The 17,482-nt window shown below is 45.4% G+C and overlaps 1 protein-coding gene across 18 annotated transcripts in view; it reads left to right on the top strand.

Moving 5' to 3' along the window:
* The window catches only part of ACACA (acetyl-CoA carboxylase alpha), a 114,609-nt gene that overhangs the window by 28,402 nt on the left and 68,725 nt on the right, over positions 1-17,482 (top strand). For all 18 annotated transcript variants that reach the window (XM_071765117.1, XM_071765107.1, XM_071765103.1 and 15 more), the window contains 17 exons: positions 233-394; positions 680-843; positions 1,650-1,800; positions 2,299-2,402; positions 3,266-3,347; positions 4,462-4,607; positions 5,571-5,721; positions 7,001-7,135; positions 7,954-8,100; positions 8,553-8,741; positions 8,995-9,095; positions 9,259-9,347; positions 10,204-10,328; positions 13,510-13,623; positions 15,119-15,232; positions 15,765-15,854; positions 16,292-16,410. In XM_071765117.1, coding sequence (XP_071621218.1) covers positions 233-394; positions 680-843; positions 1,650-1,800; positions 2,299-2,402; positions 3,266-3,347; positions 4,462-4,607; positions 5,571-5,721; positions 7,001-7,135; positions 7,954-8,100; positions 8,553-8,741; positions 8,995-9,095; positions 9,259-9,347; positions 10,204-10,328; positions 13,510-13,623; positions 15,119-15,232; positions 15,765-15,854; positions 16,292-16,410 — 2,183 coding nt within the window. The remainder of the gene's footprint in view (positions 1-232; positions 395-679; positions 844-1,649; positions 1,801-2,298; positions 2,403-3,265; positions 3,348-4,461; positions 4,608-5,570; positions 5,722-7,000; positions 7,136-7,953; positions 8,101-8,552; positions 8,742-8,994; positions 9,096-9,258; positions 9,348-10,203; positions 10,329-13,509; positions 13,624-15,118; positions 15,233-15,764; positions 15,855-16,291; positions 16,411-17,482) is intronic.

Genomic DNA, 17,482 nt, shown 5'->3' with positions numbered 1-17,482 from the left:
GGATATTACACTGAGCTTGGCTGTCCTGGGAAACAGGAATGTTCCAAGGTGTGTCAGTGCAGAAGGCTCACATCAGAAAGCAGGCACAGTGTTTGCTGTGCTGGAACTGCAGCATCAGCTTCTGCAGAGGAAAGTGGAATTAATTCTTCAAGGAACAGGTTCTCTCTGTGAGAGAGAAACTGGCTTAGTGGTGGTTTCTTTTCTTATTTTATTTATTACTATTTTTCCTCAGATTGCCATGGGGATTCCCCTCCACAGGATCAAGGATATCCGGGTGATGTATGGTGTTTCTCCCTGGGGAGATGGAGATATTGATTTTGAGAATTCAGCCCACGTCCCCTCTCCTCGTGGCCACGTCATCGCTGCACGGATCACCAGTGAGAATCCTGATGAGGTGAGTGCCTTCAGTTCTGCAGTTCCACAGTCTGAGAGCTGTAGGCTTCACACCTAGGTTCAACCCCTGCTGCTGATCCTGAACATTCTGGCAGCAAATTTAGAAGATTCTTCCCTTGTCTCCTTTAGCTGATGGCTCTGTGGACTCTGGTTAGACACAGCCTGAACTCAGTTGTGTGTACATTATGTCGTGGTGCTCCAGCCCTCAGAACTCTGATGATTTCCCTAACTCTGGGTTGTCTGCTTTTTCATTAGGATGTATAGCAATGTCTGTCTGTCTTTCCAGGGATTTAAACCCAGTTCTGGTACAGTTCAGGAACTGAATTTCCGCAGCAATAAGAATGTCTGGGGCTATTTCAGTGTTGCTGCTGCAGGAGGGCTTCATGAATTTGCTGATTCTCAGTTTGGTCACTGCTTCTCCTGGGGAGAAAATCGTGAAGAAGCCATCTCGTAAGTAATCAGAAAAGTGCTAGAACCTTGAGCATTGCTTGGTTTTGTCTTCTTTGATCCAAACTGAAGTGGGTAAAACAAGACTCCTTATTTTCTAGGAGTTTTAAGAGAAATTTCCCTCTCTTTACATTGTTTTCCACACCATGGCCAGGCTTCTCATTCCCATCTTGCTCTGCAGTTCTGCTGTGTTGCATCTACATTTCAACACCTTTTGCTCACTTCACTGTACTTTTATCCTGTGTCATTCCTGCCTTGTATACCTGCTGCTGGGGTATGAGATGGCTGCCACTGTGCTGAGGTCCCTCTTGGGAAGCACTCAGGTGGAAGGCTTCTAACAGGAAAAACACTGATAACTCTTTCTGCCTTGTAGTGGTTTGTAAACCACTGAGTGTCCTGATGTTGTGTGGAAGGTTAAAGCACCCAGTTACAAGACAGGACTGTCTGCCCTGTCATCCAGACCATTTCCCATCCACAGCCTTTCCTTTGTTCCCTCCTGGGTGGGATGGGGACCATGTCACTGCCTCTGGTACTCTGCTGACATGTGGTGAGTGCCTGCATGGTGATAACGGGGAACTCCTCAGCTCAGAGCTGGTGCTGGCTGAGCTGCTTTTGTTCACACCAGCAGCAGATGGAAGAAAATCAATATTCCTTCATTCCCAAGCATGTCACAAAGGCTCTTGCTCCAGTGCTCCTTCTGCTGCCTCAGGCTGGTTTTTCCCAGCAGCTCATGGGGAACTATCTAGAGTTACCAGCTTGCACCTTACCGTTAGCGCAGGGTAGATAATAGATAATCTTTTCTCTTTCAGGAACATGGTGGTGGCTTTGAAGGAGCTGTCCATCCGAGGGGATTTCCGAACCACTGTTGAGTACTTGATTAAACTGTTGGAAACAGAAAGCTTCCAGCAGAACCGGATCGACACGGGCTGGCTGGATCGGCTGATTGCCGAGAAGGTTCAGGTACGGCCTCAGGGGGCTGCAGGTGGGAGTGAGGGGGCAAGCTGGGTGCATGCAGGAGAAAAAGGATTCAGGAGTGGTTAATGCCCATTTACTACTTCATGAGTAAACATTTTCACTGGCCTTAGTTCTTATTTGTATCAAAATTCTAAGTCATCCTTGCCAGGGAAAAGTGGTCTTCAAGTTGGCCAGAAAATCATCTCAGTGTTCATGGGAATTAAGGACTAATACTGTGGGTTGCAGCTTGGGGCAGGTGATAGTGGAAATGTTGGTGGAGCTTCCAGGTTTCATCCTGGAAGAAAAAAATGCATTTTTCCTCTCAGGAGTTACAGGAGTAATTGCTCCTATTGTAATGTTTGCATGGATGCTACAACAACTTAATTGTAAAGAGAGGATGACTGAACAAAAACCAGCACTGAGACTGTTGATTCTCCAAGTGGGTGTCCAGAGTGGACTGAAGCTGAAAGAGATGTGACTGTGTTCTGTACCCTTTGATTTCAGGCTGAAAGGCCTGATACCATCCTGGGAGTGGTGTGTGGAGCTCTGCATGTGGCTGATGTGAACTTCAGAAACAGTGTCTCAAACTTCCTGCACTCTCTAGAAAGGTAAAATTCCAAGCTGGTCTGGTAGAGAGCTGATAAGCAGATAGTAATATGCTTTGATTTACAGGTTTTGCACAGTACAGTCCACAGGTGCACAGAGCTTTTTACTTACTGTTTTTTGGCCCCAGGAAGCTGTTTGTCTACTGGCCTAAGAAACCTGGCAAATGTATCTGTGCATCTCCCCAGAATATCCCCTGCTGCTTGCACAGATTGGTTTGGTTTCTGGCAGTTTTGGCATAAGCTCCTAGGAGTGGTTCAGAAATACAGAGTTCTTTCTCTGTGTGCTGCTAGGACAATATTAAGGAGTCTTTAATTGCTAGAGATTGCCTTCCTCCCAAACTGATGACTGATTCAATTTTCCAGATTTGACATACTTTCCCACTTTGAATGTTTCCCACTAAGTACTTTAAAAATCTTCTCTTCTACTGGCATTAAAGTAGAGCAGGCACTGTAGGGCAATGAGTCATAACACTGTCAGGATAAACCTGGTGTGATGCAGGCAGGTCCACTCCCAGCAGAGTTCTCCCCCTCAGTGTCCTATGGTGAGTCCACAGTCAGAGAGCTGCAGGGGGCAAAGCTGCTTTATCCCCATGCTGAGTCATGGAACATCTTCTGTGATCCAGCCTGTTCCTTTGGCAGCCTCTGAGACAAAAGTGGGTGAACAGAAAGGAGATTACAGCTGGTATGTGTGGCTGAAGGGAGATGGATTTGGTCAAGCTGAGGGGTATCTCCTGGGGAAAGGGCCTCTATAGAAGCCTACTCCCATCTCTGCTGCTGTTTTCCAAACTCTTGCATGCATCTTTCAGCCTGGTGTCCATCTGGTGGCTTCTGGAAGACCCATTTTATTCTGTACTTCTTTTTTAAAGGGGCCAAGTGCTGCCTGCCCATACTCTGCTGAACACTGTGGATGTGGAACTCATCTATGAAGGACGCAAGTACGTGCTGAAGGTATGATACCAGTGTGATACCCATGTGGCAACCCCTCCTCCTGCCTCTGGTTGGAGGTGTCACTCTCTGCTCTGACTTAATCTGTGTAATAGGTGTAATTATTGGAATGAAATCTGTGCAGGGGTTATTTTCTCTGCTTTAGTGGGGTTAGGAAATCAGTACAATCTCCCTTGTGATAATGCCCAATCACATCTTTCCCTTGCAATATTTCTGTGTCTCTCTGTAAACCTTTTAACCTGCCAAGGTCAAGAAATGCTCTGCATAGGGTGAAAGAATACTGACAGGGAAAGAGCATGGCATGCAGGTTGACAAAAACTTTGAATTGCTGTTTCTGAGTATGTAGATCTACTCTGTTGGGTGTTTGAGCCCAGTTTCATCAGCATGACAGAATTTATAGCAATTTTCCCCTTAAGTGTTGCTTTTTCTTTGCAACCAAATATACAAAAGTTAGGAAATACTAGAAATATTAGACTTAAAATTGCCTTTGCAATCTTAATTAGCTTCCCAGGGCAAATTTATTATGGCAAAGTTTTTGATGGTGTTTTTTTTTAGCTGTAAGTATTTTGCATCTCCATGAATTTATCTTGTCACCCCTCTGAAATACAGAGGCACTGAAGAGCAGCTGAAGTACACTGTGACTTCCCCAGCTTCAAAGAGGAACTCTGTAGCAGACACTGGGATAGGAGCCCTTCTTCCAGGGAGGGCTTCAGCTGCTTCCTCCAGGAGATGATCTCTCTCTTTTTTTCTTTTCCCTCAAATTATCTCATTCATTATGCAATTTTAGTACATGATGGACTTGCACATAGATCAGGGTGAAGAAATGGTGTGTGATGGTATAAGCAACCCTACCCAATTAATGCATAAGCAGAAGAGGATTAAATCAAGGTTCATGGTCAGGATTAGTTCTGGCATCTCGTGACCACTGAACCCTTGGCTTTGTGATCCTAGATTTTTTGACGTTTTTTTTTCAATCTACCATGGGAACAAATGTCTCTGGTCCCCTTCTTTAATTCTCACTTTTGCAGTGCTTGGAAAACTCTATGTTGTGGCAGCCAAGGCACTACCAATACTGGGTTTGTCTCATGTGCTGCCTGCCATTCTTGTGGCTCTGCAGGTGACCCGGCAGTCTCCCAACTCCTACGTGGTGATCATGAACAATTCCTGTGTGGAAGTTGATGTGCACCGACTGAGTGATGGGGGGCTGCTCCTCTCCTATGATGGGAGCAGCTATACCACCTACATGAAAGAAGAAGTGGACAGGTAGCAACCTGAAAAAATTCACTTTTAATATTTACAAGCCAAAATTAGGTGTGCTTATAACTTTGTGCTTCCCAGAGATCAGCTAGGAATGGAATTATCTGCTAGGAAGAGATTACTTGGTGTATAACGGGTGAATTTAAAGGGAGAGGTTGCCTTCAGTTGAAGAAATCAGATCTTATCCACTGTTAGATCTGCATGTGTACCAAAGAGGAGACCATATCCTCCTGCTGACTCTTTAAAAATGCCCCTTTTGGATTGTAATAAGACCAAAAAAACAGAACGTGAAAATCTTTAAAATCCTTGAAACTTCCTTCTGCTTTGGAAATAGATACAAGATTTACTGTTTCAGTGCAGGGATCATAGCCCTAAGGTCAATAAATCTCCAGTGCTGGAACGTGAACCACTGCCCCCTCTGCTGGCCTCTTTTCTGTGACAAATGTTGTGATTCTGGTCAGGAGTGCAAAGTAACTTTTGGGTAACTTTCTGTACTGGAAAGTGCTATAAAATCTCAGCCTCTCAGACTGTTCCATGAGGACAACCTACTCTTTTCAGAGTACACATGAAGGCTGTGGTCTCTGAAAGGTACACAGTGGGCAGTTTGGTGAATGGATTGTGCATTATGTATGGCAAGTGTCACCTCCAGTCCCTTCAGTTTTTGTTTCTATGGAATCTTGAACTTCACTGGTTCTGGTTCTGACAGTGAGCAGTGCCTGTTGGCAGAGCAGCAGCACAAAAGTAGCTCAGATACAGCCTTGCTCAGGGCTCATCTGCCTGGCTACTGATCTCTGGCTTCCCCAGCCCTGCTTTGGTTAATCTGAATGTTCAGAGGCAGCTCAGCTCGTCAGAGTTGGTAGGGGGGGGTTCATTTAGCTTTGTTTGGAAGTAGAACAGGGAAATGGATTTTCCCCTTCCCAGTTTTCCCCAGGAAGTTCTGTAGCAGTGATTTGTCCTGTTCTGCCCCAGGTATCGCATCACCATAGGTAACAAGACCTGTGTGTTTGAGAAGGAGAACGACCCCTCCATTCTGCGCTCCCCTTCGGCCGGGAAGCTCATCCAGTATGTGGTGGAGGATGGGGGACACGTGTTTGCAGGCCAGTGCTTTGCAGAAATAGAGGTAAAAGAATGTCAATGAACTGACTTGGCTGCAGAGGCTGAATCTGCCCAGGCAAAAGCTGGGGAGAGAAAAAATGTTGAGTGCTTTGGAGCTGGGAATTGAGCATGAGGGATAATCCACAGTATTCTCAAATTTTATCTGTGTTTTGACTGGGACTAATGCAGGATTCGGCAGGGAGACTGAGGGGTGGGGAAGAAATTACTTAACAGCAGAAATTAGAGTGTTAATGACTGTAATACCAAGAGATAAGCAAACTTTCTCAGCAGTGGGCCTGTCATTTCACTGTGATACCGAGGGAGAGTGGGCTCCATGCATACTGTGGTGAAGAGGGCCTTCTAGTTGTAGACCACAACTTAGTATCAATCCAGACTCAGAAGCAGAGTTATATGCTAGGGCTAAGTGACAAATTAAGACTTCTCTGATTACTTGATCTTTTATCAGGTTGATCGGATGAGTTAAGTTCACTCCTCCCTTCTCCCTTGGAAGTTACTTAACTCTTGGAGAGGAGGAGGATGAACAATTTCTGCATCCCTGTGAGGAAAGCACAAGAGGCTGTGTAGGAGTGCATGGCTCAGAGCAGATTTGAGGGGAGGTGTTGCTGACGGAGGGGCAATTAAAGCAGTTGGGGACAATGTGTAGGAGAAGAATATCAAGCCAGAGATCCAGATATTTTATGTAAGTCCCTTAAGACAGCCGTGGCTAAGAAGGAACCAGCTACTCAATTCCTCTGCTTCCAGTTGTGGTGCAGACTACAGTATGATAAAGCTAGACTGCCTCCCCCATACCCAGCCCTTCTTCAGAAGCTTCCCTGGTTGATCTAAGGAAGCACTACTGTTTGTGAAGGGTGCTCTGAGACCTGTGGCCTCTAGAAAGTAATTCTAGGTCTCTGGCCTGAAAGGAAATGTGTTGCTGTAGCTTTTGATAGTGGCTCTCCCACTTCTAGCCTTCAGAGTGCAGCAGCTGCAGCAGCAGTGAGTTGTATCTGCTTCCTTCATTGTGTTGAATCTGGGACCTTCTTGAGTCTCTGGGGGTCCAAGCAGTGTGGAACGGGTGATGTTCCTGGGGATGGCTTCCTGCTGCACTCCTTTGTGGCCTTGGAATTTGTTCTGCTGTTCACCCTAGTGCCTGGGGTTCCATTCCCTGTGCCTGTGCTTTTAAGCCATGGAAAAAGCCTGAGCACAAAAGGTTCTCATGTAGGTTACGTTGGCTGCTGACTCACAAAACTAAAACCATTTGGGGATCACAGAAGCTGAGTGTGTAACCCATTTTCTTGCTACAGGTGATGAAAATGGTGATGACACTAACAGCAGGAGAATCAGGCTGCATCCATTATGTCAAACGCCCAGGGGCAGTCTTGGATCCAGGCTGTGTGATTGCCAAGCTCCAGCTGGATGATCCCAGCAGGGTTCAGCAGGTGAGAAAGTTGCAGAAAGCACAGATGTTTGTTGTGGTTTTCCCTGGGGAGCAAGGGTGGGAGTGGTATGGTCTGGTCCAATGTACTGAACCAGTTTCAGACTTGTTTATTGTACTTTACCACTTACAGTGCCACTTTACCATTTATTTGTCTCACATGAAATGAGGACTCAGATTTTTGCCTTGCTATGATTCAGGCTAAGCTGCTGTACCATTTTTGTTCTTTTTATCTCATCACTATTGTGGGTGCATGGCTGTCGAGGATATTGGAGGTTGGCCAGATTTTTCTATCTGCTTTACTCCTATGGAAGTTTATTTAATTTCTTTTTATTGTGTATTCTTCTTTAAGTGACTCTCTTTGGGAAGGTGGGAATTGATATCTCACTCCAAGAGTGTCAGACCTGGTGGAAACAATTGTAGCAAATCTGGAAGTACAAAGATAGCCTAGGACAGGGATATTTTTAAAGGTGAAAAGCAAAAAGATACATCCACTTAGGGATGAGAGGCTGGCGTGTAGAAAAGTAAATGACAGCACCAAACTGTTGGCTTTTCCTATGCTTTTCTTTGAGATTTTCAGTATTCCTGGGCCTAAAAAACAAGGTCAGCTGTGTAGTGTTTTTGGAGCAGTGGCTGGAAGGGTGGATGTATGCAGCATACAACTGTTGAAGATTCAGCTCATAACTTTTCTTTTCCTCAACCAAATGCACTTTTCGCTCTGGGACTGTTTCCAAGTTAAGTCTGAGCCTCCATTTGAGGGTAACTCAGATGGCTGGTGGCAGCCAGGAGGGGTAGTGGCACTGCTGTTCATTGTGTCTCCAGGCTGAGCTGCACACAGGGGCCTTGCCACAGATCCAGAGCACAGCACTGCGGGGAGAGAAGCTCCATCGCATCTTCCACTATGTCCTGGACAACCTGGTCAATGTGATGAATGGGTACTGCCTGCCAGAGCCCTTCTTCAGCAGCAAGGTACTGGTTCCTTCTTCTTTCAGGATGAGAGCATAGATAGTTTTTTGTTCCAGGTAAAGCTGGCCAACTCGCATGTCACAGCCAGAGGACCAAGAGTCAGAGCAGTGCTAGTGCCAGCTCAGTTCTGTTTTTGTGGACTTCCTTATAGTTGGTCTCACCAGAGAGCCCCTGTGGCACCTAAACCAAAGCCAAAGAGAAGGAGTTGAGCTTGAACTGAACCACTTGTGCTTACAGCCCTGTGCATGGGAGCTGCTTGCATAGCTACCTGGGGTAGAAATCCTAGAGGGAGGAGGAAAGAGTGTGGACAAATCTGAGTCAGCTTACCCCAGTTGTCTGGACTAGCTGTGTGATAAAACAGTATTGAAGAAGACCTCAATGAAAAGCCTTTCACTTTCTCCCTTCTTTCTGCTTATTCTTTTCCTCACACATGTCTTTACCCTGCCTTTTTCCAGGTGAAAGGCTGGGTTGAGCGACTGATGAAGACCCTGAGAGATCCCTCTTTGCCTCTGCTGGAACTTCAGGACATCATGACCAGTGTTTCCGGACGGATCCCACCCAACGTTGAGAAGTCCATCAAGAAGGAGATGGCCCAGTATGCCAGCAACATCACATCAGTTCTTTGCCAGTTTCCCAGCCAACAGGTGATCAACTACACTTATATAAAGGAATAAAAATTGGTTTGCCTTGGAGCAGAGAGAAAATTGGTTTAAATTCCCTGGAGGTCAGTTGGACCTGAAAGGTGCATTTGAACATGGGAACTTTGCATCACTAGACTTCCAAGGCTTCCCTCCATTACCTGGTGTGTGTGTGTGTGTGTCCTTTGCTCAGTACAACTTGAAAGAGGCAGTTTGTCCCACCCAGGACTGGGACTGATACATGACTGCTCCCTTTCAGATTGCCAATATCTTGGATAGCCACGCGGCCACCTTGAACCGCAAATCGGAGCGTGAGGTCTTCTTCATGAACACCCAGAGCATTGTGCAGCTTGTACAGAGGTGAGCTCTTTTCAGGGCTGTCCCCTCACTCTTTTTGCTGCTTCTTGAGAGACCTGAGTCTGCTTGTCTTTATTCAGATGGTTTTGTTACACTCAAGTCACTAGGAATAAGCCTGGATACTTCCCTCAGGCTGGCACTGGGTTTGACCGAGTTGCTTCTGCAGGTACCGGAGTGGTATTCGAGGCCACATGAAAGCTGTGGTGATGGATCTACTGCGTCAGTATCTGAAGGTGGAGACTCAGTTTCAGCATGGTGAGTCTCCTAAGCACATCCAGGATTTGATTTCTGAATGAAATAACACTGGGTCCCAGGAGGGCTCCAAGGCCTGATTCAAGGAAGAAGCGTTCCCTCGCTCTGGCAGCAGAGCATCCCCAGTTGGGTGTTCCACATGCAGAAGCTTCATGTTAGAAGCCTGATTTTTCTTCCTTTATGTCTTAGCATCTGCAAAAAAATTGGAATCAGAAAGACTATTTCAGTTCACCACACTATTTAGTGCTATCTTGCTTGTTTATTCAGTCCTACAGTAAGAAAGTCAAGTGCAGTAAAGAAAGAAGTCACCAAGTTGTGCCTCCTGTAAAATAACAAGCAGCTGCTTGGTGTTCATAAGAACAAACCTTTAACCTCAGCCTGAAACTGAGAATTGAAATAAATGCATTGCACTGCTGTGTCCTGGCACAAGATGGCAATGAAGCACTAGCTCATTTTGAGGCTCTGGTTCTTAGGTAGTTCAGATTTTGCTCTACTTTTCTTTTGTCCTGTTCCAGTACCTGCACCAGTCTAAGAGTACTGCAGATTCATTCTGCAGTGGATGATGCCAGTCTTTTTGCTCTGATTTTATTCATTGTTGTTTGAATGAAAGACTGAGCTCACCATTTCTGTATTCCTTGCAAAGGACATGTTTGTTGTTGGAACTGTTTTAATAAGAGTAGGATGCTTGAATGAAACTTTGTAGTTGGAGGGAGCACTTCTTCCTTCCCAAAATTGATTGTGCACACAATACAAACCAGATTCTTAAAATTTGAATGTAAAAAAATAAAAGACACATCTAGTCACATGTACTAATGACACAGAGGTGTCAAGACTAAAAAATGTGCATTTGTGATTGCAGGTCACTATGACAAGTGTGTCTTTACCCTTCGGGAAGAGAATAAAAGTGATATGAATGCTGTATTGAACTACATCTTCTCACATGCTCAAGTCACTAAGAAGAACCTGCTTGTTACAATGCTCATTGTAAGTTGTCTTTCAGTGCTGTAGAAATTTGCTTCTTCTTCTAGTTTGATGTTTGATGTGTCGAAAGGCCCTGAATTGACAGCTCTCAGCCTTAAGGATAAGAGCTTTCTAGCAGTGTGGACTTTCCTCATGTGGAGCAGGTAAATCCATGCACCAGAGGAGGCCCAGAACATGCTGCTCAGCTCCATGGCAGTGAAACTTCTGGCTCATGGCTGTCCTGCTTTGATTGCCTAGCAGAGTGCAATGAGGGCTAATTATGCAAGTGATCTGTGAGCATTTCTGGGGAGATAAGAATGCAGACTTAGCTCTTACATTGGGAGGGTGCTAGAAGCAAATTTTCAGTCATTGGGCTTGGAAGGTGATGGGGAATCTTCTGCAGCTGGAATTCCTCTTGGACAGATGTAGATTCCACCCTAGAAACACAAGCCAGGACCTGCCATCACCTTCTCATGTTCTTCTGGCTTGTTACTCTATGAAAAATCTTGAATCTCATTAAATTCAGTCCCACTCTAATTGGTAAAACTTCCAGTAAATTATATTTCGAGGAAAAATAATTAAAAAACAACAATTGAGCACTGTCTCTTTCCCCCTGTTTCCTAGAAAGCCTCAAAGAGATTCTTTTCCAACATAATGCTTTGAAGCAGAATGAATACCAAGCTTCCTCAAGGCAGGATTAATTTATCTGCAACATGATTTTCAACAGACTAGAGTTAGGAATCCTGCTTTTTAAGAGGCTAATTAAAATGCTACCTCTCTCTCCCAACCACCTTTTCTTTTCTTTTTTTTTTTTAGTAAAAAAAAAAGTCTGTTACTGTCAAAAATATGTCCAAAATAGCCACCCACAGAAGAGTCAGAATTGTCCTAGGCTGAGGCTGGGTTCCTTAAATTCTAATTTGTAAGGTATAAGGGCTCTGGCATTCTTCCTGGCGCTCCTCTTTTATTTTTTTATTTTTTTGTTCTTTCCCTTTTTGGTGCGCGGGGTGATTGTAAGTAACGCTTGCCTTAAGAATCTCATTATTTGAACACGGAGCCATATTTCCTCTGAGAATTCTGGAGTAGCTTTGAGCCGGGGCTGTTCATTTCTCAAGTAATCATGCTGGCGTGATGGAGAGAGAAAATGGCAGCTGTTCTCAGCTCAGGCCTTCAATTTCCTTCAGAGCCCGGGCACTCGAGTGTGTAATTACACGGGGGTGCCGGGGAGGCGTTAGGCCTTGTCAAAGACCTGCTTTGAGGCTTTGCTCGCTGCCTTTGCCGATCAGTGGAGGCAAAACCCGGCCAGGCGCCAGCTACCTGCTTTATTTTGTTGTTGTCATCCTGATTATTTCTTGCTAAAACGGGACTGAAACTTTTTGTCTGGTCTTTTTTTCCCCACCTCCGCGGAGGGGGGGGGGGGGTGAGCAGTGAGGGCCTCGCGTTGGTCTGAGGGAGCTTGGCGGGAGAGGGGGAAGGCAGAGGAACCTTTCCTGCTGCTGCACGGGTGTTCTTTCCACCACCCTTGGTTATTCCCTCTCAAGTAAAAGCTGACATTTCCCCTCTGCTGGAGCTTAAAATGTCCTGGAGGGAGCATCCCACATGCTGTGAGAGAGCAGGTGGGGAATGAGCGGGAAACGCGGGCGCCATTTTTAGGGCCTCTGGCAGCGCCGAGCGCAGGGTGCCCTCCCTCAGACGAGCAATGTCACTGCCACCAGGCAGGACACGGGGCTCAGATGTGCCTCTGGTCACCGTGACATCCATGGCAGGGACAGGGGTTGCCATCAGGTGAGTTACAGGCCACGCCATTAACCAGAAGGCCGTGATTCCTCTTTCTCCCCATTCACGCTTCATGTCTGAGGGGCCCGTGGTGACACCATGGGCAAGGCTGTGGCATTTTATGGCTATTTGTGTGGGATGGGTTAAGTGTGTCCTCCAAGGGCACACATCTTGTCGAGATACTTTGATGCTTATGTTGCTGTTATTGATGTATCCCTGGGAATCCATTATTAACAGGAGGCTCTGAGGATGGTGTTAGTAATAGGGCTATGCTGCCATCATTCACCTTTTTTAGCTAGCAGGCATTTAAGGCAGGATGGGAACTACTTCATACTTCATATATTTGTTGAAATATAGTGTGATCTGAAGTTGTATGTTCATTTTATGTACTTAGCCGACTGTTGTCCACACATCCTCACCTCAGCTGCAGAGCATTGCTTGAGGCATGGCAGATGTCCTGTGTCCTCTTGGATTTTTGTTACCTCAAGCAGTAACAGTACAACACCCAGGAATTTGTACTTCAAATAAAACAAAGGCAGCTCTTGAATTATGATTCATTTACCAAGAGAAAAGCTGTTAAGTGCTGTGTAGAAGAAACACATTAAGGGTTCCTAGAGGGTTTCCAGCTTTGGGAGTGGGAGGGAGGAGGCTCGCAAGCCAGTGGGATTAGTTGAAGTCTGTGGGATTATTCATGGGAGTTGAAACTATTTTTGGAAGAAAGTGTGCATGGGAGCACGCCTCCTCTGTCCAGGAAAGTCTTTACTGTCTGCATTTTTTTTAATAGCTTAATCCAAGGCAGTTTTTGAAACAGCATTAACACTCAAAATGATGTTGTTTGGTTTTATTGTTTTATCCAGCCAGTTCAGACAGTAAGGTGAAGCTAGTGACCCTCCTCATAGCCAGGGGTCTCTGAGTAGAAGAAATATTATGGAGTCACTCCTGTACTGTGGAAGGAAGCACACTGTATTATTTCTGGGTTTAGTTGACTTTGTTTAGTCTTGTTAGAGGAATGGCAGAATCTTTTTCTGGTTTTGCTGAAGCTGTACAAAGCATATGGTTGGTTTGTGGGTGTGGAATTAGGGGGGCTTGCATTTTTTTTTTAAGTGGGCTTCAGGAGCTTCTCCCTCCTTTTCTTCAACTCTTTTTGTTTGGTCACCTCTTACGCTGGAGATTTGCTAATCTTTGTGTGCTACACAAGGCATTTCACTACACTTAAATGGGAGAATTCTGGTGCAAAGCTAAAATTGGGTAGTGGGAAATGTTTTCCTTGAGTCTCTCTGGCAGGTCAGTGTTTCTCTTGTGTTTGGATGCTGAAGGATACACTAAAATACTATGGGTGATGGTGCCATTCCCTTCAGCATTAAACTCTGTTGCAGGAGGACAGAAGATGGTTTTCCTCTGTTGTAAACATTTTCAGTTCTCTTTACTTTAGGACCAGCTATGTGGCCGTGACCCCACCTTGACAGATGAGCTGATTAATATTCTGACAGAGCTGACCCAGCTCAGCAAGACGACCAACGCCAAAGTGGCCCTGCGAGCACGGCAGGTAAGGGAGGTGTTCAGCCAGGCTGAGCCCTGCTGCACAGACACTGCCATTGCTGCTCAGGCCAGTGCAGGCTGCTCCCACTTGGAGCTTGCTCTTTTGGGAACTCCATACCCCCTTGATGTTTATTTTGATTACTGTGCCAAAACGATGAGTAGATTGCCGACCAGTGATTGTCTGTTGTAAAAAAAGAGATTGCAGTTGATTCCCCAGAACTGCAAAATTTGAAGTTAAGATTACATTCCCGTGTCACTTCTCCTTCAGAAAGTTTTGTCTGGCTCCTGTAGGAGTTAACTGAGAGTAGCCTGTGTGTGATAGGGGAAGTTGAAGTACATGTTCTCTGTGGTTCCTTCTGGCTTTATAATCTGGCTGCCTGGAAGTGCAGGCAGGAGTGCAGTAAACAGCCAGGACATGATCTCTGGGTTCATCAGCTACCTTACAATTGCCAATCAGTGTGTGCAGAGAACAGGGAGAAACGAGAGGACTAAGATGTTCTTTGCAGCTGCTAAGGAATTATTGCAAAGAATTATGTTGGTCTTTTGCAGGGTTTCTACAAGCTTTTGAGTTGTGTTTTACGTTTCTTTTGAAGCTGCAAATAATTGAAAAAACTCTTTAGTACTGTCAATTTGAAGAGTCTAGTACAGATAATAATTTGAGTGTCAGATATTCACCTGGATATTATTGTGAGTGTCCTCCTTAGCAGTTAGTGTGTAGCTAGAAAGGAGTGAGAGGGCATAATCATTTCACGGTAATGCTGACCCTGTAGTCTGATCACTTCTCTCACTCCACAGTCTCTATCTCCATTCTAAAAGTCTTCAGCAGGAAGGCTGACACTCTGGAGATCTCTCCTTTTATTTCAGAGGTTGACTGTTCAAAATGAATGGGGTGTTTGAAGCTGCTCAGTGACCTTATGTTTCCTTCAGGATTGTATTTGTGTCCTTGAACCGTTCAGTTATTGAACCTCTCAGCAGCGTGCTGGGGGTGGTGCTGCAGTCCTTCTGTATGTCTTTATGTTGCTCTTTCACTTCATTTTACCCTGCAAGCTGCTTCCCCTTCCCATCTCCATATTCCTCATGTTGGGCATTTAATACCTGGCACCAGTGTCTCTCGCTTCCTCTGCTGGGAAGCTGTGAGAAGCAGTCTCCATTGCTGGCCTCCCCACAGCTGCTGCCTGCCAGTTCTGCTTTCCAATTAACAGCCGGTCAGGCAATCCCCAGGACTAGCAGCTCTGCAGTGCTAAATCACATGCACTGATGGAACTTGATTGAAGCTGTTCCTTTTCTCCATGGGGAATTGCCAATAATACAAACCCAGCAGATACACAAATGAGGCTGGGGAGGGGGGGAGAGTTCGCAGCATCACCCAGGTGCCACAGAATTCACAGGAGAAACCAGTGGCCTCTTCTGGGGTGGAGCAGGCTGTTGGTGGTAACTTGGATCCTGCCTGTGGCCCTGCATAGCTCCTTGCACTGACACTCCTTGTGTTTGCTCTTTCCCAGGTTCTCATTGCTTCCCATTTGCCATCCTACGAGCTGCGGCACAACCAGGTGGAGTCCATCTTCCTCTCTGCTATTGACATGTATGGACACCAGTTCTGCATTGAGAACCTCCAGGTACCCAAACTTCTGTTTCCCTGGTTTCTGCTCGCTGACTGTAGTGTTTCTGTATTAAAGTTCACCTGTAGCCCCAAGGTCCCTGTGGCTTTGAATTGTGTTATTCTGGTTTCTAGATTCCCCCTCAGTTTTGTGTTCATTCCTGCACTGATACCTGAAGGACCTCATCATGGTCTACAAGGCTCTTCACTGAGTGGTCAGTGGTTGGGACAGACTCCCCAGGGATGCAGTCACAGCACCAAGACTGTTAGAGTTCAAGCAGCATCTGGGTGATGCTCGTGGTCACATGGTTTAATTTTAGGTAACCCTGAGAGGAGCAGGGAGTTGAACTCATTGCTCCTTGTGAGTCCCTTCCAGCTTGAGATGTTTTACAGTTCTATGATTTAATATAAAAAAGGTCATAATCGTTGATGAACAACAGGAAAAGCCTGGAAATCAGAACTAACCAGGCTTGTTTTGGGATTTTTGCTCAACCCTGTTTGTGAGACAGGTAGTTCTCTTTTAAAATTCTGCTTCATGTGTTCTCTTCTAGAAACTCATTTTGTCTGAGACATCCATCTTTGATGTGCTACCCAACTTTTTCTACCACAGTAACCAGGTGGTAAGAATGGCAGCTTTGGAGGTAAGTTTATGCCCACTGAAATAATAAATATTTTTAAATTTTTTATGTTTTTTTGAGCACTGTTACCCTGCAAGATTAAGAGATCTCTAGGTTGTCTAGTATCTGGCATACTCCGAGTCTGGCATTTAGCAGCATTAATATTCATAACTGAAATTTCAGATCCTAGTTATCATCTCTGCCTGAAAACTTAGGTGGTTGAAAGGATTGGAGTGGAGCTGCTGCCAGAGAATGTGGTCAGCCTGCCCTGTGTGCCTTGTGCTGGCTCCTGCCAGGCCTTCCTCAAGGAGTAACTTGAAATTCTGGCTGAATTACGTTTCTATCTAGGTTATTCATTTGGAGAAACCTGTTTGGTTTTTAATATTTTTGCAGTCTGGTGTATTACTTGCTGTCTTTCTGCCCCCTCAGCAGAGTTAAGGTGATGGTTTCTCTGTACCCAGGTGTATGTGAGGAGAGCCTACATTGCCTACGAGTTGAACAGCGTCCAGCACCGCCAGCTGAAGGACAACACCTGCGTGGTGGAGTTCCAGTTCATGCTGCCCACCTCCCACCCTAACAGGTCAGACCACGTGGCCAGGCACCTCTGGAACTGGAGGTTTAGGAGGGGCTACACCCTAAACCTTAAAATAGAATTGGTAGAGAAGGGGACAGTGCCAGTGACTTAAATAAGCACAAAGCGTTGAAGATAACCCTTCATTCCCCACTTCTTTTGTTTAAACCTTGGAAGCTGTAGGTAGCAGTTTCCTGCAGTTTGGATTGATTGAAACATGATGTAGTTTTCATTAGCAGTTTTGTATAGTTAGGATTCATTGAAATATGATACAGTTTTCATTAGCAGTTTTGTATAGTTTGGATTCATTGAAATATGATGTAGTTCTCATGTTACTTTCTGATTTTTTTAAGTTTGGCTTCTGTAGTAACTTTCCTCTAGAACTTCAGTTCTAGTTGAATCCCAAGCCTTCCAAAAATACAGTTCCAGGCAGAATTAATCAAGCACTTGGAATTTTAATAAAGAACAGTGGAACAGTCCGTGTCCCCTCCCTGCAGCACTCCCCTGCCAACCCTCTCTTAACCGTGGTTCACTCTACTTTCAAACCTGGCTTTACTGGATGAGGTGAAATGTTTTCTAGCAAGTGGTTTTCTGACTGAGGAGACCAAGATGCATGGATGAATATCAGAGCTGTGACACACTTTGGTTTTCAGTCAGTATTTTTCAGACTGTACTTACCATGACTCCAACCAAAAGCAACCCCTACTTGCTGCCCTGTCCTCTGGAAGGGTTACACCTCCTGGGCTGCACTAAGATAATTAAAAAGAAAAAACAAAAAGACAAAAACCCACTAAAAAGCCACCCCCTAACAAACCTGATTATCAGAACTTGTTCAGCATCTGTCAGGTTAGTCAGTCCCCGTGTTTTTTCACTGGCAACAGGAGCTCGGGAGGGTGTTTCAGACTGTGTTTCATTGTTGTTCCCGGCAGCTCAGAGCTGCTGGGGCCGAGAGGCGCAGTGAGCTCCGTGGCCACCGGGTGCCACTCTTGGTCTGTGCTGCTTTGGCACTGTGGGACCGGTCCTGTTTTTCTCCTTTGTTTCCAAATATCTTTTTTTCCTTGTTTTATTTTTGGTGGGCCTG

The sequence above is a fragment of the Heliangelus exortis genome, chromosome 21 (assembly GCF_036169615.1).
Source record: "Heliangelus exortis chromosome 21, bHelExo1.hap1, whole genome shotgun sequence".
NCBI lineage: Eukaryota > Metazoa > Chordata > Aves > Apodiformes > Trochilidae > Heliangelus > Heliangelus exortis.
This window is presented reverse-complemented; position numbering and strand designations above follow the sequence as displayed.